The following is a 22,550-nucleotide window of genomic DNA, read 5'->3' on the forward strand; positions in this document are numbered from 1 at the left end:
ATCTAAGAGATTAATGCAAGGTATTCAACCTCAGCTATTGACTACTCGCATATTAAAATTAAGCATGTGCATTTGCAGAACTGGCTGTAAAATCTGTCAACAACCCAGTGCCTCTCCTAAATAAACTTACTGCTTTGCTATGGCATATTCTTGTTACAGCACTGAGTAATGAGTAACGTAACAAGAATACAGTAAATTTATCCGGTAAAGAGAAAAACAGATTTTCTTTTCAGATGTGATGTGATGGAGATTTCACTTCTCCTTAATAATTCTTTCATGCTGAAACACATTTTAGATTTCAATACAATGGAAAAAGTTTAAATAACTTCTGATTGGATACAAGTGCCCTATCTTGATCCTATACATGTGACATGAACATGATCCTATTCAGAACTTAAGTCATTTAGAGTTCAATAATTAGGATTACCTGGATATCAGCAAACATGTTTTACACTATAGTTAACTCACGATGGTTAACTCACTTCTACATACAACTATTTCTATATGGAATGATCTAGTTCTCAAAATGATCCTGTCAAAGTGAAATTAATTGACAAAATTTTTTTAGTCATTCAGCCACCTAATTCTTTGTTTCTGAAATAAACTGACAATACTTACAACTCAGAAAGTCAAACAAATTACATTTAATTTAGAAGTGTTCGAAATAACCTACTCAGTATTTAACCATACAAAAAAGTTATTAGCCTCCACATACAATCGTATCTCCTTTTACAAGATGCTCAGCAGATAGTTTAAGGAAATCAGGATTATGAAAGATATCAATTTTAACCTTGAACCAACTTACTGGAAAAAGTTATGTAATGTAAAAACAGGTCTGTGTGATCTGAAACAAGCAAATGTGATCTGAAATCTTCCACAACATGATGGATTCCAGAAAGAATGCGGGGGGCGGGGGGGGGAGGAATAAACAGAGTAAAGGTTGGCGTTACAGAAGAGAAAATTGCTCGTTTGATGCGAGATTGTATCACCCAGTTTATTTTGGACAAAAAGTTTACAAAATACTTGTGAACTTGAAATAATCATATCTTTGACAGTCCAAGGATTTTTATCTGATGAGATCTTTAAACAGATGCCATTATAATGACTAATCATACAAGAAAACATAATTCTGCAGAAATCAAAAATAACCGGAATACTGCTAAAAATCGATACAGACTAAATAAGCAAGTTTAGGAAAAAACATTCTGATAAAATGAGAACACACTTGACCCTCTTTACTCTGGCAACCCCAAGAAACAGATATGCCAGTTTAAAGATTGTGCCAGAACGGGTGAGCACTGTGGGAAACATGCCCCAAGGGCACACATGTGGCTTCTCATCCCTTGCTGCTCCCAGACACTGGCCCCAACCGTTATGGGAGCCACAGGGAAAAGCCTCAGGGAAGCAGCTTTACTCTCAGCCATTCCCCAGGTGGGAGTGGGGGGAGAGGTACACACAGCCTCTCCCTTCTCTGTATCATGGGTGTTCCCAGGTTAGGTATACCCAGAGCGTGGTGGCTGAAGCATATTGAAGGGGGTGTTCCATGAGGAAAGGCCAGTTGTGAGTGATTAAAGGTAGTCATTTGCACAACACAGTCCCGAAACACAAGCTACCTCAGTGAAAGCCAAATTCTTCTTTTTCACTGACTGAATGAACACGAGTTTTGTGCCTATACATATTGATTTATATAAGCAAGGAAACAATAAGAACTTATGTCACGCAAGGTGCAGACCGATCTTGTTCAAAGTTTTCTGCCTAAAAGCTCCATGTGTATTCGTTCCGGTCCCAATACACAATCTACACTATTCCAGTCCTGGGGCCCTAAATCAGCACAAACGACTACATTACGCTGAACTGCATTCTCATTTTGTGACACAAGCAACATCTAGAATGGAAGCAGGTCATTTCATCTGGGATCAGAGTCAGGACTTCAATGCTCCGAAAGGTTTTCTTTACCTTTTATGGCTGGCATGATGAATGGATCGGTGCCAGAACTTGCTAACAAACTCAGTTTCAGCATAGCTACAATTTCCAATAAAAGATGCCTCATTTTTGCCTTTTGACGAGTATGCTTTTTGGGGCTAACTTCCTAGCTTCTTAAGTGGCACAACTGCTTGTTTCCATGTCCATGAGGGAAGAAGGGTCAGGTAGAATGAACACAGTTGCTGTGATCCAAAGCTACTAACACAAGCTTATTCCCCAGAAAGTAAACTCTTTCATTCACACCAATAGTGAGACTTGTCCTGCATTAACCTAGGTTATGAAGCAATTCCTGTTCAAGACCATTAATAAAAACAATAAGAAAAGTTGAAACATACGGTGCTACTCACTGAATGGTCCAGCTTGAATCGCTTTTCCTCAAATCTTTGCTTCTGTTTGAGGATGAGCTCGTTCACTTAAAAATCAGAAAGAAAACATCTCGTTAAGACAAGAGATGGGCAGGTGACTTAATGAGCATTAAAAAAATCTGCTTGAAGGTAAACTGTTTTACTTTCTAAATCTTAAGCAAGATTAACATAATAGACAAATGAGAACATGTTTTCTCAGATTACTGGAAACACGAGTTATTTCTTTCACCTATTCACTTCCTCTTTTTTGTCTGTACATCTTGATTACGGGGATTTCACACCAGATGTTTGGAAGATACCTTGAGACTAACATTCTGTTGACAAATTGCAGGGCGGAGCGAAAGAGCGATCTACTCTGTCAACAGAGAGTGGCCAGACTGCCTGGCTGCTCTATCGGCAAAACGGCCACCCGGAACCACAGCACACAGGGTTCTGTGGGTTTTGACGATGAAACCCTTTCATCTACCCATAGTCTATATGTCTTTCCTACAGCAACATGGGAGAGAAATTTAAAACAAAGGAAAATGTGACTGTAAAAGTTACCCATATTTTTAAACCCAGCAAGGCCAGGATTTAAAGGCATGCTTTAGCTCATTTTTCTAAGTTACCATGATCATTTATTTAGACCCCGCTGTGGGGTTAAAGTACAACCATGAAGGATGTGAAGACCAATTCACTGCAGACTGATTAGCAAGTGACATCAAAAAGGCCAAAAAAGTTTTAAAAGCCCTGAAAACAACTAGCTTCTAGCAACATATTCTTTACATATTTTTAGTACAATTTTGGTGCAACCTCTCAACTCATTCTTTGAGTAACAACCCCTGCTTCCCATACAGATCCCCCTATTTCTCTCAGGCACCTTTTAAAACATCAAAAGGATTTATTAAAGAAAAAATGGATAAAATAGTGCCTAGATTTATGCGAGAGTTGCATTCCCATGCACCCTCGCATAAGTCGGGGGGCAGCTTTTTTCCCTGGTGGAACGCACGTTCTGCAGCCAGGGCAGAAGCACCTGGAGGTCCTTTTGAAAGGTCAGTCCTGGGGCCAGGGGACAGCTGGGGAGGGTTAAGCCTGGTAGTGGGTTGGGGCCGTGAGAGGGGAAAAGGGAGTTAAGCCTGGGGTGGGTTAGGGCTGCAAGAGGGAGGTGGAGTTGAGCTGGAAGCACACAGGGGGCGGGGCGGCTGAACCAGGGCTGGGGGCGAGCTAGAGCCAAGCGCGGATGATAAGCCAGGCTGCAGGGGGCAGGGGAGATGGTGGATGAACCAGGGCAGGGGGGTTGAGCCAAAGCCACGACCGGGGTGCGTGCGTGTGAGCCAGAGCTCTGCTTGGGTGGTGATCCGGCAGGAGGTTTGAACCAGGGCTGGGGGCAGTGGGGTGTCGAACTGGATCCATGAGCAGGGGTGATGAGCTGGAGCTGTGCTCAGGTGGTGAGGGGAGGGAAGCAGGATTTTGAGTTGTGCTTAACTCGCATTAATGTGAGGGTTTACTGTATACCAGAGTAGTTCATTCTCATATTAATGCCAAAAAAAATATACATCATTGCAGTCTATAATTGTAATGAGACATAGTGCATGCCCAGGAACACTGTCTAAATAGGAATACCCCATCCCACATTCTTGAGGGAGAATCTCTGAAATGTGATTTATGCAGGTGCACCACTGCATAAGCATTAAGAGTCCATGTGAATCCGAAAGATCAGGTCCAAATGAAATATCAAGGCATAAAAAAAAAATTGAACAGAATATTTTAAATGATTTCTAAAACCCCCAATTGCAATTGTTGCATGTTTTCCCACAAGAATTCAGTGGAGCTGTGCATGGGCACAGGGGTTTGTCATCTAAATATAATGCACAGGACAAAGGTCTCGCCGCTTCTCCCCATGGGGAAGTTAGCATGCAGCATGTTTGAGTGCAAGTTTAAATTACGCTGTCTTGCACCAACTCACCATATGGACATTTTTATTGTTCACTAACAGAGCCCTCAACCACTTTAACTTAATCCACTTTTTTTTTTTTTTTTAAATTGAAGATATGCATCTCCTAGAACCGGAAGGGACACTTGGGAGGTCATCTAGTCCAGTCCCTGGCCCTCTTGGCAGGATGAGGCACCATCCCTGACATTTATTTGCCCCAGTTCCTAAATGGCCTCCTGAAGGATTGAACTCACAACCCTAGGTTTAGGGGGCCACTGCTCAAAACCACCGAGCTATCCCTCCCACCATACACTTCAGAAGTGCATGAAGCCAATGCCATCAAACGCATTCAATACACATCCACACTGGGAGGCAGTGCGAAGTAACTATCATGTGCAAACTCCTGCAGGATTTTCTGTGTAGGCAAGCCATTATTGTAGCAGAGCCCACCAGCTCTAAGTGCACTTTACAAAGAGAAGCAAGTATCTGAAAAAATATAGTTTTCTTCTTTCCTCCTGACATGGACTTGTTCCATGAAGAAGAATAGCCAGCCCATCATTTTGGTTCCAACCCTTACTGAGGCAGGAAAGGAATTCTACTTTTCTTTTTTTAAACATAATTACTTGATACATTTGGCTTTGAAATATTTGCTTTTGAAATGTTCTGAGGTCACTGTGACCTTTCAGTTATTTTATTTAAATTAAAATAGCCACTCAATGCACAACTACTAAAGTTTGAGAAATAGGCATACCCTGGAATATTTCATAGTCCAACTTTCTTCTCTCCTTTAAATTTTCTTTCCTTCCCTTGACTGATGTTCAAGCTTTAATTCATTAGAAGAGCAATACATGCCAAAATGAAAATATACATGCCATATGGTGCCCCATGGCTCCTGCAACCAAAGTCTAAACCCCAGGTAAAATCATGCACAGTCTAGTATCTTTCAACGGCTGCAATTTGAAAATACACCATACCATATTTTTGGCTATAAACTAAGAGCTAGAGTAACATAAGCTCAAAGATCTATTCTGTGGTCTTCGTTTTGTTTCTTTTACAGCACAAATAATAATCTAAATTGACATAGCACCACTGATCTCAGTAATGCTATATAAATTTACACTACCTTCCCTCCCCACCAGGAACAGTCACAACCATGTTGGCTGATGAGTAGATTTTGTACCTGGAACTCTAAATTTTACAAGACAATTTTGCAAGGCTGTCTTTCCTACTGCTAAATTCTTATCCCCAAAAGGTGCTTTTAGTGCAAACAAATAAGCCTAAGACTCACCTAAAAAGTTGGGGTAAAGATGATCTATGTTATCAACAACATAGTTACATTTGGGGCATCTGTTGTTATCCTCCAGACTCTGATGAATACATTTATAGCTGTTCAAGGAAAGCAAAAAATAAAAACAACTTTAGAGGCCATGAGGAAGAAGGCACAAGGGAACAGTAGTAGTACAAACAACAGCAGAAAAATAACGTTTCTGAACTTGATGAATTGTTCCATAAGCCCTGTTAATGGAGCTGCAAATGGACCACAAAGATGGATCTAGAAGGGACTGATAGCAGAATATTCTAGAACACTGGGGAAGGATAGCTCAGGGGTCTGAGCCCTGGCTTGCTAAATCCAGGGTTTGAGCTCAATCCTAGAGGGGGCCATATAGGGATGAGGAGCAAATAGATTAAAAAAAAAACAAAAAAAACCAAAAACTACCAGGGATGATGATAGTTTCTGCTGTGAGTGCAGAGGACTGGACTCAATGACTTCTGAAGGTCCCTTCCAGTTCTAAGGGATAATTATCATCATAGTTATTATGGGAGATATACCTAACATCCTAAAGCAAAAGGGAAGTTTCAAGCTTCATATATGAAACTTGGACAGGTTTCATCATGTTTCTGCCTTGGGTTAAGGAAGACTCACTCAGCATATACTTAGTGCACAGTAGAACCCAGAGGTACATGCACTCGAATTGCACCTATCTCAGGTTAGCACAACTGAGTAGCAAGGAGCTGTAGCCAGGCGCCAGCTCTCTGCCACTCAGAGAAGTAGGGAAACTGACAAGCACAGTAGTTCTTGTACAACCCTGCCTAAGTCAGATTTCACATAACTCAGGGAGCCAGGAAACTGACCAGCTCCTGTGGGGGCAGCAGCCTGACTCTTAGCTGCAGCCACTAACAGGAGTGGGGAAACTGACCAGCGTTGCTGTGCTGGTCAGTTTCCTGGCTCCCTGACTTACACCAGGCTGTGCAAGAACTCAACTTTCACATAAGTTGGGGGCCTATGTATTACCTACTGTTCTTCCACCCTAAGGGCTAGTTTCTACTACATCACAAGAAGTAAGGGAGGTCAATAGGAAAAATACTTCTGTTGACCCCTCTTAGTGAAGACAGTCACAAAACTCTAGTTCCTATACATCAATTCCAGCTATGCAATTGCGTATCAGAAAGAGACTTTCAGGTCTAGTGTAGAACTGGATTAACAATCTGTTTCCAACAGGAGACTGCTATCTTACATCTGAAGCCAGTAAATGCTCTGGATAGCACAGACTGGCGGCTTTTACCATGTCTGGAAGCCAAGGAACATGATAGCAGGATCTGGCGTCTGTATAAAGTAACTTTGCCAGAATAGTCAGAAGACTTTGCAAAAACGACATCATACCTAGGCTACAAAATTATCTGGCACCCCCAGGAACTTTAAATGAAACACAAAGAATCTTTGGCCTCAGCTTCTCCTACCTCCTTCCAGCAGAGTGGAATAATAAAGGCCATGCCACAAGAGACCTTCTGCTTCACTGCTAAGAATACCAGGGACAGACTAAGAACACCCTGCACCCTGTCGTCAAGGTCAATCATCAACCTCTGCGACTTGACTATTGTAGTAGCTCACTCCACAAACTGATGACTGGAACTATGGACTGATGCTGTATCATGGACGCATCAAAGGATTAGCAACAGCCACCACAGGTGAGAATCTGTTGCATAAGTCATCAGTGACAAGGAGTTCTTTCTAGTCAAACTCTATGCAAAATGCATATGGAATATTAAGTTTTATACTTCAGGGCATAATTTGATCGCTATTTATCAAAGATCATATTGAAGATTAAAGTAGGAGGCAAATTTTCCCAACAGCTTCCTCCTTCGGGATTCTTTACACTCTCTTTTGAAACATCTAGTCTTACTCACCACAGGAGACGGGGTACTGCAGTTAATGGACCTTTTATGGTCCAGTAGGGCAATTCCTAATAAAACTGTACAGAAAACCAGATATTTGGAGACAAAGGGCATGAAGGTGGCATGCCGCAGCTTGATGGATGACAAGTAAATTCTCCCCTCAGAAAAAAGTTTGTTGAACATCACATCCTCTAACTTTTAAAAACGTGCTAAATAAATAGGAAGTTGACTGACCTTATTTTACATATGAAGTAGAGTAGATTATATACAGTATAAAGGGCTTTAAATTACAATTGAGGTGGACCACAAAGTTTTTTCCCCCCCACTCTTGCAAGTACGCATCCAAATTTTATATCCCATTTTTACCATTAATTCAGTCCCAATTAATATGTGTTGAGCAGGAAAACAAATGAAGAAACAAAATTAAGTTCCTAGAGTCAGGGCAAATCAGTCTCTAAACAACACTATAATGAATGCATTTACAGGATGCTCAATGGACATTTTGCTCAACATAAAAATCTTACCAGAAACTGTGTCCACATTTTGTCATGTATGCTTCTTCAATCATATCAAAACAGATGGGGCTAGAAGTAAATAAATAAATAAATACATAAAACTGTGTCCTTTTAAGTGTACGAAAAGCAAACGAAAAAAACTGGAGTAAAAAAGGTTCAATGCAGCCGTCCAGTCATTCCAAGAGAGAAGAGAGACAGCAACCAACACCGTCTTCTCAAAGATCAAATAAACACTCAATGGTTACTCTGTGAACACAAAGATTTTATGAAATCTCTAAGATTTAGTATAATCAGAAACCAGGACTATGTCTATGCACAGAGCTGTCAACAATTACAAACAGTTATATATCTTTATAACAAGCCATCTCAAAAGAGAAAAGAACCCCCTGACAAGTATGCTAAATCTAAAACAAAAATTTCAGAATCAAAAAACTGCTGCTTTTTATATCGCTCAGTCACTGCACAAGACTGTGTGAAGGAACAAGTCCAAACTTGGGGGAATAAAAGAACAGGGATGAAAAAGAGAGAGCGGTGAAGCATTAGGTTTGCTAAGATTCTAAACTCCCAACAGGACACCAAGGAGATGTAAAAAAGGAATTGTAGATCTCTACAGCGTGGGGAGAATTAGACTTTGATATCATCAACACAGGGATGGGAATGCAGATGTAAGAGCGGGATGAAAAGGGTAATAAAGCAGAAAGTAAAGCTGCTGATGGACCCTTCGATGACATTAGCAGAGTAAGATGAAATAACCACTGGAGACTATGAAGGAGCACCACAAGAAGCAAGAAAAAAAAAGTCACCAGTCAAGCATGGAATTATGAAAGCCCGAGGAGAAAAAAAAAATTAAGGTGAATCAGCTGAGTATGTTAAAAGCAGCTGGATAAGTCAAAAAGACTGGGGATGGAATTAAGGTCTTTGGATTTTCCCAGAAAGAGACCATTAGGGACAGTCTCAGCAGAGCAAAAGGGAAACAGGCTGTAAAGGATCAAACAAAAAAGGTGAGAAAGTGAAGACTATATGAAGGACCCTGACCATGAAGAGAGGGAGAAAGGAGGACCAACAGTTAGGGAGAAGAGAGGAACCGAGGAAAGTCTTGGACTTTTAGAATAAGACAGGCAGTGGCATGTTTGAAGGCAGCACGATAGGGGCCAGAAGAGAGTGAGATAGAGAAGTAATCCCCATCTCTGATTATCCTCCAAACAGAAATACATAAGTATCAAGATTCTGAATGGTTGCCTATCAAGGGGCTATATGTTGCAAAACACCACTTTTTTATCCAATGCGTATGTCAACTAATGTCAAATTTCAAGGTTAACAGTTAAATCAACACACTTTTAAGAAATCTTTACAAATGGGCCTCGTTCTTGACTAGTTCCAGCCAATACAACTAACAAGTGCATGCTCCCTTCAGAAGCATCATCTCATAGCAAAATCCCTGCATATCACACAGATACTGATCTTGTTGTAGAAATATATTCGATGAAAAAAAATGGAAACAAGCAGAATGTAACTGGACCAAACAACATATGTGAAAGGAACCAGAACGTTTCTTTTCTCTCTTCATGCCACTCTCCGCACTTCTGCATCGGTGATAATTTCCCAGGCTAATGGATATTTTGGAGCATAAGCTTTTGTGGGCAGGAAAGCTTATGCTGCAAAATATCTGTTAATCTATGAGGTGCCAAAGGACTTCTTGTTTTTAAAGAGGCAGACTAACTCAGCTACCCCTCTGATACTAATTTCCCAGAAGCTGATTCCACCTTTCCACCCTCCACTCATGAGTGCAAGTGGGGGCCTCTCAGAGTTTTTTCATTTATTCCATCCATCCTGAAGCAAGAGGGAGGACAGGCCTCTCACTCCACTGCAAAGTTTCCTGACCCCACTGAAAACGGCAGTGGAAACAACAGCCTTCTTTGGCTAATCGTCCTCCCTACAATGATCCAGATAGGACAAGCACTGCCCTGACAACTAGATAGTACCTAAGGATATACTTTACACCGGTTCTCAGCAGTCTGCAGCCAAATCATACACTCAAAATAACTTAGTTTGAAGCCTGTAACGCTACACTTAAAAACCCAACAGCTTGGGACAAAACTACAGCCTATCAGTCCCTTTCTTAGCATCTGAACCACAAAGAAGTGAGAAAAGTAATGCAGTTATCTGTAACCCAAAGTGACATGTTCCTTTTGGGTTGGATGCTAATCAAAATGGACAAAAATAATATACAGCTTCAACATTAAAACCAAATTCTCCCACCTAATGTTTAATATCGTGTATTTATTGTTAGCCAACAAGAACATATTATTAGTGGGAGAGGGAGAGATCTTTAAAGTCTAAAAGGACCATTAAAAATAATCATCGAGGTTTTGCAATGATTTCAGGATCCTAGATGGGTCATTGCCCATGTTTGTTTGGAAAAGAAACTTCACTCATGTTCTTAATACCACGTTCCTTAGCAAGAGAAGGAAAACATGATTATGGAAAGCAACGTCCAAATAAGAGTTTCTAAACACATTTATAAAACCATTTCTCACAGGAGACCAAAGTCACCTCCAGCGTATCCCCAATGAGCAAAGCGTCTCAGCAAGGTTGCAATGATTTTTGGTCTGTGGCATAACAAGAGTTGAATTAAGAGTTTCTCTTAACATGCCAAGAATCCCAGATTGCATGGTTCTCCAAATTATTCCTCTTCGTACTAGTCTAACTGGCTAAATGGCAAAGCCAAAACAGTCGAGAAAGAGAGCCATCCGACCCTGCACAACACATGTATGATGTGCCAGCTCATTCTTAATGGAGCCTGACATTTCCTTTATTAAAAGACTGCTTCCCAGCAGAGCTCACTGCTTTACAAGCAGAAATTAGAGTAGGGCTTTCTCATACTTGTCTGTCACCAATGCCTCTGAAATGTAGGTAGCTATGCACAGATTTGTTTTAAACTATGGTTAAAAATGTAATAGAGAAGCCCTAAATAATATATGTTTACCTCACTAATTTAAAATGAAAACTAAACCTTCTTAATACACTCACCTCAATGGGATCACCAGCAAGAAAACAAAAGGCCCAGGAAACCACATGGATGTAGCATAAAATGACATTTCACTGTCTTCAAGACCAACAGAGAACTTAATGTTGGGAACAGGTTTCAACTACAATCAGGAGTGGAGAACCCCTAGCCTGTGGTCCGGATCCAGACCCTGAGGTTCAGGGCTCTCCTCCCTGGCATCCAGCTTGCGGCAGGATTGAGGGTGCACAGCCCTGAGCCTTGTGGACTGGATGAGGCAAGCCAGGGAGAGAGCCAGTGGCAGCACTTCCCAGAGGTTTCATTCCATCCAGTCAGAGCAGCAGAGGTCGGTGCCTGGGAGCGGTGGGGAGAGGGTGCAGAGCCACGCACACCCAGACGTGCTGCTCAGCGAAGCTGCACCCCCCCACCCCAGCACCCAGACCCCCTGCCCTTTGACCATTCCTGTGCCCCCCCATACCTAGAGCCTCTCACTCCCTCCCCAATTCCTGACCCACACCCTGCTCCTGCCCTCTCCTTCCCAGATCCTTCACCCTAACCCCTTCATTCAGTGCCCAGACCCACAGCCTTCTTCTGTACCCCTTCCTTGTCAGACCCACACCCCAGCCTGCTTCTAGACCCGCCCCCGCCACCTGTAGCCTGCTCCTGCCCAGACCTGCCAATTCCCACCTCACTCGTGCACCCTTCCCAGACTCCATACCCCAAAACCACTTCTTGGCAAGCCCTCCCAAAGCCCCCACATCAGAGCCTAGGGGGGCCCACAAAATGTACTAGCCCTGGCTCCACTAAACTCTGGGGTCTCCTTTGCATTTCTCTCTTGTGTGGCCACTGACAGGGAAAAGGTTCCCCACCCCTCAGCTATATGATAAATGAAGCTTTTCATCTGCCATAGTACTGAAATTGGCTTCCTGTGTCCCTCAACAGAAGGTTTACACCATAAAAAATACACTTTCAAACTGTTCAGGATAGTCAAAACCAAAGCAGACTGTGAAGAACTTCAAAAAGATCTTGGTAAACTGAGTGACTGGGCAGCAAAATGGCAAACGAAATTTAATGTGGGTAACTGTAAGGTAATATACACATAATATGATGGGAGCAAATTTAGCTACAACAGATCAGGAAAGGGATCTTGGAATTATAGTGGATAGTTCTCTGAAAACATCCACACAGTGTGCAGCAGCAGTCAGTAAAGCAAATAGGATGTTAGGAATAATTAAAAAAGGGATAGAAAATAAGACAAGGAATATCTTACTTCCCCTATATAAAACTATGGTACACCCACATCTTCAGTACTGCATGCAGATGTGGCCTCCTCACCTCAAAAAAAGATATAGTGGCGTTAGAAAAGGTTCAGAAAAGGGCAACTAAAATGATTAAGGGTTTGGAACGGGTCCCATACGAGGAGAGGCTGGAGAGACTGGGACTTTTCAGTCTAGAAAAGAGGAGACTGAGGGGCAATATGATAGAGGTATATAAAATCATGAATGGTGTGGAGAAAGTGAATACAGAAAAGTTATTTACTTGTTCCCATAGTATAAGAACTAGAGGACACCAAATGAAATTAATGGGTAGCAGGTTCAAAACTAATAAAAGAAAGTTTTTCTTCACACAGCGCACAGTCAACCTGTGGAACTCCTTGCCAGAGGATGCTGTGAAGGCCAGGACTCTAACAGAGCTTAAAAAAGAGCTCAATAAATATTTGGAGGTTAGGTCCATAGATGGCTATTAGCAAGGGGTAAGGTATGGTGACGAGCCTTTTGTCGAAGGCAGGAGATGGATGGCAGGAGACAAATCGCTTGATCATTGTCTTCAGTTCACTTCCTCTGGGGCACCAGGCATTGGCTACTGTCGGCAGACAGGATACTGGGCTAGATAGACCTTTGGTCTGACCCAGTATGGCCATTCTTATGTCCTTATTTTCACTTTCAACTCACGTACAGAATAGTACAACTGTACTCTAAGAGAGATACTCTTGCTCAGATACACAGCCTTAATACAAAAAGTAAGGCAAAATACAGAAACCCATGAGTGAAAAACTGAAGTGAATCCCAACTAAGGTTGATGGCTGGTGATGTTGACAAATACTTATATTACGGCATATACTTGAGAAAGAATGGGAAAAAATTTCTTCATCCTGTTCCAGTGCAAACGTGAGGGGATGAGGAGGGGAATAAGCACTCAAAAAAGGAAGATTTCATGCAGGGCTATTACAAAATGCATAACTACAATTTTTTTTTATTTTTTGCGTTTTTGTTATCTACTTCTTGGAAAAGGAAGGAACCACATGGGAGATGTACAAGGGGGGTAAAAGATGGGTTGCTATAAAGTCCTAGGGCAGATCTAGATGAATTATATATGAGAAGCATAGCTCTGTAATCATTATTCTGGTCAATTTCCCCATGTTAAAAAAAAAAAAAAAAGCCCTTTTTCCTAATCCTTTGCCTCAATGTAATGTCTGGTGAAAGGGAAATGATATCAGCAAGGCAAATCACCTTCAGTAAGTAAAAAAAAAAAAACTCAAGGAGCAGCTGCTGTGTTAGTACTACACAGACGAATGACTAACATGGAAGCCGTTCAATATTTAGAAGGCCCCAAACATTCCATTTCCCTCCGATTTAAGTTTTCAGAGGAGCCTAGCAGATTTTGACTTATCTTCCATTAACTTTAATGGGCGCTATGTTTCTAAACCCCCTATAAATCTGCAAATTTCTTCTTCTTCTTCGTGGTTGCAGCCATTGTTCTATCTAGAACCAAATTTGTGCTCTATAAAAATAGTGTACACATGATTTTCTGTCTCTTCCAATACAGGCACATGTAGAATTCAACACAATTTCTCTCATCCTTCCATTCTTCTCTCATTTTATTATCAGAGCAAGGTGTGTGTGTGTGTGTATAGATTCCATATTTCAGACACAGACACTCACGTCCACGTTAGTTTTATAATGAAACTGTACATGCTTCATTTACATCATTGTTCTGGTGTGGGGCTGCGGATGACAGGTTCATTATGCAGGCTGCCCCAGGAACAGAGGACTATCCCAGCCATCTCTCACCTGGCTGTTCAGGGCCAGGTGAGAAGCGCCTCTATATGGCCGCTGCAGCTCCAGGAAACAGCTGGTAGAGGGGTGTATGTCCCCTAGGTGGGTCAGGTCCAGGTTCATATGTCCCCTGCAGCCCCAACCAACCAGAATGAGGAAGGCAGCTAACTGTGCACTTCCCCTCTCCCTGACAAAGGGGAACAGTCAGCATTGTTCCCATATGAACACCTTCCTTAAGAGCACCTGGGAGGTGGGATGCTGAGGCAGTCCCAGACCAGCGCAAAGAGGGGAAACCTCCAGCCAGCCCCTTTCACCTGCTTTGTGAGTCTCTCTTATGTATGGTTTTATGAGAGGCAGTCATATTTGAGGCACATCCTGTTCCCCTGGCACAACCAATCCCTGATCTTTCTCTAAGACACGCTAAAAGGAAGCTGTATATCAAATTCAGTGGTCCTAACTTTTACCATTTAGGAGGAGTTCTTCAACAAACAGATGGACCAACCCTCTCAAATGTGGGATAAGTAAACACACAGAGGTCACTCTGAATGAATGCCTTTATGGGCAACTATGTCAGTAGGGGAACATTGCAATTTGTCCAGAACATGGCCATAGTCTTTTCCTCAGCTAGTCTGGCAGGAAATTCTACAGACTGAACTGTTCTGGCTTCTGAACAGGCTCTTGACTGCATTTAAACTAGTCTTACCCCCAGCTGCTGAAAGTCTCTTGTTGCACCCCAAAAGGATAGCAAACTCCGAAGTCAGAGGTGCAGAAGAGAAGGTGGCATGTTTGAGATAAAGGTTCTCTGTAAGCTGGAACTAAGCAGTGTTTGACACCAGGCCTTAGAATTCGATCCAGTCTTTGACGGGCAGACAGCACGGTAACAAATGATGTGGCTTTGTCAATCTGTGTGGGCAGATGGGCTGCTTTGTTTAATACATGCTGTAGTTTTCGTGTTTATAGATGCATTTCCCAAATACCGCACGTTACAAACTGAACTACTATGGACAGGTCTAGAGCTAAGAGTAGGGTTAATAGGTTTCTGAGCGCTCCTCTAGACAGAGATTATATTTTCTTATTAGCTCTATCAATCTGTGATGGAGGGGTAGCCAAGTCAGTTTGTATCTTCAAAAACAACAAGAAGTCATGTGGCACCTTATAGGCAGATATTTTGGAGCGTAATTTTGTGAGCAAAGACCCGCTTTGTCAGATGAGCACTGTGATGCTCACTTTTCATTAGGACTGTCAATTAAAGTATGCTGATGCTTGCAATTAACACAGGGCTGACTCAACATGTTAAAAAATTAACAAGTTTTAATCGACAGACCTACAGAGACCCACCAGCAGCCCCACAGCTACAGAACCCTGGCCAGGACGGGGAAACCCCAGCAGCCCCATAACTAATCACTATTAATTTATTTTTTAATCACTTGACAATGCTACTTTTCATATGAAAAGACAACACAAGGGGCGATGGCCCTGCCAAAATTCAAGTCAGCCAACAAAACAGGGTGTAGAAACAATGCCCAAGTTTTGCAGTTTGTGCTCAGAGCTCAGATACAAGTACTGCTGTGAAACACCACAGTCACTGAAGCAACATACTCTGCTCCTGAGCAGCAGCAGCATGACACCATTCTGAGACACATGCTACCCAGCACCCTGTTCATAGTGAATGCGGTGCCTAGAAAGGGGTACTAAAGAATAAAATGTGTCACAAGATCCGGGAGAAGATCCTCCAAGATCAGAGACTTCCTTTTCCCACTAACTTCTGTACTGGTGGCTGGAGAAAAATTTTGATACACCTCTTTCTTGTGTGCGTTAACAAGGACGTAGACTCCTGCTAGTACTGTACTAGAAAAAAAAATTATTCACCAACAGATATAAGCTCATGTCGGTTTCCAGCGCCGGTGTCCAATATGTTCACCGCTCACCACGTGGCAAACAGGACACCGCATTGCGGCAAATACAGCTCTTGAGCCACATGTGAATCTTGCAGTCTTTAAAAGCGACTGGACCTGAAATACGCAAGCGGGGAGTGGCATCTGCCTGCTGCGTGCATGCGCCCCACCGCTTGCTGGGAGAAGCACATGGCAGCCCCGGCAGCTCTGGTGAGTTGCTGGCACTGAATTAGAATAGGGGGAGGGAGGGCTGGGGATGGCTGGCTGGCTCTGGAGGAGGGGGAGGGTATTCATGGGGGGGAGCTGAGAGTGCCCGGCTCTGGAGGAGGGCATGGACACAGGCATTTATTCAGACAATTATTTAATAATATAACGTGGCAAATAAGGAAAGAAGACAACCATAAGTGTGGCGATCTTTGAATTCCTGTTGGACACTGCTGGTATACAGTGTTGTTCACTTTGTACATACCTCAAGAGATTGGCCAACACATACTACACATAGTACACAAAAGCTATGACGACAGTGGTCTGTTTGCAAAATATTTCACAATCCAAACCAGCAACATAAGTCAAACTTCGTTTTGCAGCTTAGTTATCACACTGCTGAGTTAGCATTTTTAAAGTACTACACAGAGGTTTACGGCATAAACACCAAAAATATTAACAGAGAGTACAAAAATATTAAGTTAGATTTCTGCATGCACCTTTGTAAATCCAACTGACATACTCATATCTCAGTTTCTGTCTGGTATCAGTATCTGTCTGGTATCAAGAGAAGGCACCATAAATCTTGCAAGTGTATCTTTGGTTACACATAATGGCCTACATGCAGATAAATCAAATTTTCCCTCTAGCATACTTTTCAAAAGCAGTACCCCATTTAGTCTTCTGTTTATGGGGGTATTTTTGCCTCTTAGATTGGCCACACAAAGTCTTGAATGAATTAATTTATGAGTTTATGAATTTAAATTGATGTGCAGAGCTCTGAATTCACATACATTTGACTTTTCATACACTGTGCACAACTCTAAAGAGAGCCAGGCAGTTTACATTCTTACTCCTTGTCACACACATCTACAGCATTACATGGATATTGTTACTGTAATTAACTGACCCAGGGTTGTGATGATTTGAGGATGACATCTTATATACAGGTGATCCCTGACTTACAAACACATCAACTTACGACCATCCGACCATTCGTACTTACAGACAGCCTCCAGCTCACACACCCCCTGCACGCCCCATCTCACCTCCTGCTGGGTGAGGAAGGAGGACTCCAGCCACGCACCTGGGGGCTCCCCTCCAACCTGCACGGACCTGACTCTAACCCCATGCTCCAACCCCTGCAGACCCAGACCCAACCCCCACCCCATGCATGAGGCTTTGACTTCAACCTGTGTCTGGGGCTTCAGCTCCCAGCCCCCATCTCGCCCCGGTGCACCCCCCCAGCTCAATTTTGGCTACCCTGCGTCAGTTAATTACAGTAATAGCACTCAACCCCTCCCTCCCACAGCCCCAGCTCACATCCCACCCCCCGCACTTGGAGCTCCAGCTGTCAGCCGCCAGGAGCAGGGGCTCTACCCCCACCAGCAGCTCAAACCTCCTCAGCCCTGGCTCACCCCCATTCAATTCCCCCTCCACCCAGCTCAACTCCCCTGCCCTGGCTCCAGCTGACCCTCCCAGCACACGCAGAGCTGTCAGCCACCAGTGCGTGAGGGGCTCCAGCTGTCAGTCGCTGCAAGCGCATGAGGATATACCCCCTCAGCTAAACCCCCTGCCCCAGTTCACCCCGTTCAACCCCCATGGCCCCAGCTCACACTCCCAGCAGGCAGGGCTCTGGCTTTAGCCTGCTCCTGGGATTCCCAACCCCCTACCCTCCAACCCAACTCCCTGCTGCCTGGGTCCAAGCCCCCAGCAAGCCCCATATTAACTGCACCCTCTCATCAGCCCTGCCACCCATACCAGGCTAGCCCCCGTCCCCTACTCCCCGACTTACATGAACTTCATGGAACACAACCCTCACATACCTTGAGGGATTACAGTAAAAGGGTATTTCTGACTTACAACCAAATCAAGTTACGAGCAGGTTACATTCCGAACACCTGGTCGTAAGTGGGGGACTATCTGTACATGAAAACTGCTCGGGAAATACCTACTGCCCACATAAGTCCATCAGAACTAAAAACAAAAAAAAATTAAATGTAAATCACTGCCTGCCCTTTAAGCAGTTAGCACCACATAAAAACCCTGACAGTTTCCCTATAAATGCCACTGAACATCATAATAAAACATCTTTCCCCAGCTAGTCACTTCGTTAAATTCTTGCTTTTACTCTGCTCAGTCAACTGTACTTCCAAGAGAGAATGTAACTAATTACGTTACGTGCGCTCTTCAAAATGTTTATTGGACTTAAGTCAATGTTTTAAAGTGAAGTTGTTTTTGAATCTTTGAAGCATCAAGAGCTTTCCCTCAAGCCAATATGCCACATGCTTGCTATTGTATCTTTTGACCTCTCTAACTTTCTTTCTCCCCTTCCATTTAGCACTCTACATAGGGAATCGTTTCTCCTCAACCACCAATTCCTCAACAGTGTTTTCTCCCAAACGTCCATGCCAACAGTGGTATCTCCCAGCCAAGCCATTCCTCACCACACCAGCTGAACTCACCCAGCCAACCTTCTCAATCAAATGCCCCAACCCAAACACATCTTCTTACCTTTAGTAGTGATACTGAGTGTATAGAGGGGAATGGGAGTTAAGAGACGTGGGTGCTACTTCATGTCCAGTTCTGCCAGTAATACATTGACACACACTCAGCAAGCTAGGGCTGCTTCTCTCAAACAATAATTATCCCCACTCAACAGCTTCAATCTCATCTGTACTATAGTGATACTTCTTTTGTACTATCCTTTGCCTGTCTTGTGTCTATTTAGTTGGCAAGACAATCCCCACTCATAGGGGGTTCAGAATTTTTAGTTACAGCATCCCTCACCATGGGGCCCACAAGCCTAATCAGAGTCATTCTGTCCTACTATAGCACAAAGAGTAATAGATATCTTTCCCCAAATCCTAAATTCAAATAGCAACAGCCATACACAGCAGTCTTGTAAGCTGTCACCCACAAAAAGATCATTAAGAGTCTCCCAACTTGCTTTCAAAACATACATCAACAACTTACCATCCTAAAAAATGGTACGTCACTACCCATCCTTATTGTCTGGTAACATTTCCTGGAATGAAAATATCTTTTTAATTAAGCCTCTGACTCTCATAGTTGAGGGTATGTCTACAATGCCCATGTTGCCATGTTTTTTCACACCCCTGAACAACTAGAGTTTAACAGCTGAAAGTGGCAGTAAAGACAGCCCAAGTGAAACCAGCCTGAAGATTTTTCAGTCTATTAATGACAGGAATTATTAGTGCCTTTTTAAAAAAAAAAAAAGGGGGGGGGTAGACTGCCACCACTGACAGCAAAGACCCACTTCAAGACACCATCAATTGTTAAAACCTAACCTGTTACTACAAATTAATCTACAAGTTTTGGAGAACTAAAGGTAGCTCTCTCACCACTGCTCAAAATTTCCTACTGATCTGGTTTTAAGTTTTGGTCTGATGCGCACACAATTGCTATGGACTTTTGAAGAAACAGACAAGTCAACATTTTTTTCCCACCCAAGTTCTAGCAGTAGCCTTCAATAACAGTGACCAACAGATTGTTCATTCACCTTCAGAATTTCTGAACAGTAGACAGGAAAGCCTTTCAATGGGTTTTTCCTTGTTCGAGAGATAAAACCTCACAAATCTACAAACAAGTATGGATATCTGTGGACTAATTTTGCAGCTCACAGACAGGATGCAGATACAAAATTTTATATCCACACAGGGCTCCATCAAGAGGTGCTAAAAGATGACAAAGACAGCTTGCTCTTCTGCAAAAATCACCTCCTTAATGGAGTTCTGTATTTTCACTCTTCCCAGTCAATGCTTATGCATACTTAGAATGTCATTTTTATTGACAACATGAGCATTAGAAGATGCTCAGAGATCTCGCTCCTTTTGAATACATGCAGATGCTGCTGTTCCGAAGCGCTCTCAATTCAGAAGGATAGTTAACTAGCTATAAATGACTAAAAGGTACAAAGAAAATAATGCTAAATACATAAGGGGAAGAATGTAGGCACTGGACAAGAGTTGCTATAGATATACAGTAGACTTTGCCAACAGGTTTCACATTTTTGTAGTGAAAAGGGCTCTATTGCTCTTTCTCGGTGCTTAGGTAGCAGTTGGGCATTTATTTTTTTCCTACTAAAGTTTGCCAAAAGCCATTTTTTTCCAGACGTAGATCTCAACCAGTCACTTCTGCATTATAACTTCACACCTTGCTATTTAAACATGCTGTACTTAAGCACCTTGAAACTTCAGTGAGGCAAAACACTTGTCTCAGATAGACTTAGATTCTACTGCCACTTACAACCGATTCTCAATGCCTTATAATGGATACTAGTTTGTTAGCCAGAAGACTGGACTACACCTGTAAATAATCTATAGACTTGGCTGTTGACCAGATGCCCAGCTCTGAAGGCAGTCCCCTGCCATTAGCAGTGCATAAGTAAAGGTGACAATCATATCACACCATCCTTACTTTTCTGACACTGCTGGCAGTGTCTCTGGCTTCAGAGCTGGGATCCCAGCCAGCAGCCACCGCTCTCCAGCTCTGAAGGCAATGCTGCCAACGGTAGCAGTGCAAAAGTAATGGTAGTAGTTTTGCAAACCCCACTGCAATAAACTTGTCTCATCCCTTTGACACATAACCCCTGTCCAGGTCGGGATGCATAGAATAACACTACAATTTCAGACTTAAATAAGGAAGATAATGAAACCTACAATTTTTAAACTCCTAGGAAGTGAAATGGACCAGAATCATCACGAATTAGGTAGGGCCCTAACCAGAACTATGGCCAGCTAGGTCTCTTAGAGGCCACCTACTGGACTGAACTCCTGGATGCTACTCCCTTCATTCATTTGTGCCATGCTGATTAGTGTAGGCGATCATGGCCCTCCACCCCTGTCTATTACGAGTATCATGGAGCATCTCCACAGTATTGTGGCAATGCAACCATGAAGTGATACTATCCAATATTTTCTCACGTTGTCTACCTCATCCTCACTTTCCATTGCAGTTTCCTGCCATCGTTAAATTTTCAAGCGCAGACTTTCTAATTATACGGCCTATAAATTTTGCCTGCCTTGCTCTTATCCAACTTAAGTGTTCTTTTGCTGTTGGCTTCATTTAAGACAGACTCATTCGTCCTTTTGCTCATCCATGAAATGCACAACATCCTTCTTAAAAACCACATTCCTGTGGCTTCGACCGCTTATTTACTGATAGTCCATGATTCGCATCCACACACGCGGACTGGCTCTAGGGAACAACGCAGCACTCTGTCCCTAATCGCCAACGATAAAGATCGGTTTGTGAGACTGCAGCCCCTTACCCAAAGGAAACCCTCGTGACCTTTCACCACCCGTGAGACCTGCTCCTGGCAGAGCCCCCAGCGCCAGGGGAACAGGCCATGGGATCCCTGCGTGTGTGCTCCAAGCGGGCGCCTGCAGAGGCGGCGCCCCACGGGAAGGGGGAGCTCCTCTGGCGGGTCTCCCGGGCGTGCCCAGGGCAAGCGAGATACAGAAACGCCCCCCCCCCCCGCCAAACCCCAGCTGCCCCCCACAGCCCCCCCCCACGTGCCGCTCGACCCCCTCCCCCGCCCACTCACTCACTCACCACACGAAGTCGTTGCTCTTGTCCTCGTACGAGTTCAGGAGCCCGTTGCAGAGCGGGGTCAGCAGCGGCCTCTTCCTGCTCCCGCCGCCCGACGAGGAGCCGCCGCCGCCGCCCCCGCCGGGCCTGGCCGCCCCCGCCAGCCGGGCCAGCCCCGAGGCCGAGGCCGCGGCCCCGGTGCCCGAGACGGCGGCCGCCACCAGCACAGGCCGCGCGGGGGCCCCCAGCCCCGCGGACGAGGAGCAAGAGCCCGGCGCCGCGGCCGACGAGGAGGAGGAGGAGGAAGCCGACGTGACGGCGGAGGCCGCGGCGCCCTGCCCGGCCGGGGGGTGCTGCGGCGGCTGCTGCCGGCTGCTTGACATGCCGAGGCCGGCCGGGGGGAGCCTCAGCGCATCCTGCGCGCCGCCGCCGCCAGGGGGAACAATAAAGTTTTGTTGAAAGCCAGTGACGCCCACCCCGGCGGGCCGCGGCCGCGCGCGCGCAGCTCCCTCGGCCGCTTCCGGCGGCGGCCACCCCCTCCCCCCGCGCCTCTTGTTCAAGCTTTATTGACACTCCACAGCTCCGCGGGAGACAGCGGGCCAGGCGCAGGCTCGGACGCTCAGCGACCACTGCGCAGGCCTGCGGCCGGCGATGGCGGGCGGGGCGGGGCGGGGCGGCGCATGCGCAGATAGCAGAGGGGAGGGCAGAGGGGGTGGGGTTGGCTGAAGGGCCCTTTGGAGGTGGGGCTGGGTGCTTTCCCCTCCCCCACTCGACCCCCCACATCAGGCCCCAGCCAGCTCAGGTGGTCCTGGGTGAGGGTCTTCCTGCCCCTGCCCGAGACGTGGCACCAGGTTTAGTCCCCACTTGTGGGGCTGCCCCCATGCCTGCC

At 44.4% G+C, this 22,550-nt stretch overlaps 1 protein-coding gene across 2 annotated transcripts in view; it reads right to left on the reverse strand.

The window, feature by feature from the left end:
- The window catches only part of COP1 (COP1 E3 ubiquitin ligase), a 163,441-nt gene extending 141,296 nt beyond the window's left edge, over positions 1-22,145 (reverse strand). The window contains exons 1-4 of one of the 2 annotated variants that reach the window (XM_075003155.1): positions 21,686-22,145; positions 7,959-8,018; positions 5,549-5,646; positions 2,319-2,395 (exon numbers count right to left, since the gene is read on the reverse strand). In XM_075003155.1, coding sequence (XP_074859256.1) covers positions 2,319-2,395; positions 5,549-5,646; positions 7,959-8,018; positions 21,686-22,044 — 594 coding nt within the window. In that variant the 5' untranslated portion in view covers positions 22,045-22,145. The remainder of the gene's footprint in view (positions 1-2,318; positions 2,396-5,548; positions 5,647-7,958; positions 8,019-21,685) is intronic. The other variant, XM_075003156.1, reaches the window with a different exon arrangement.
- Between the last annotated feature and the right edge of the window lie 405 nt (positions 22,146-22,550).

The sequence above is a fragment of the Carettochelys insculpta genome, chromosome 9 (genome assembly GCF_033958435.1).
Source record: "Carettochelys insculpta isolate YL-2023 chromosome 9, ASM3395843v1, whole genome shotgun sequence".
NCBI classification, from domain to species: domain Eukaryota; kingdom Metazoa; phylum Chordata; order Testudines; family Carettochelyidae; genus Carettochelys; species Carettochelys insculpta.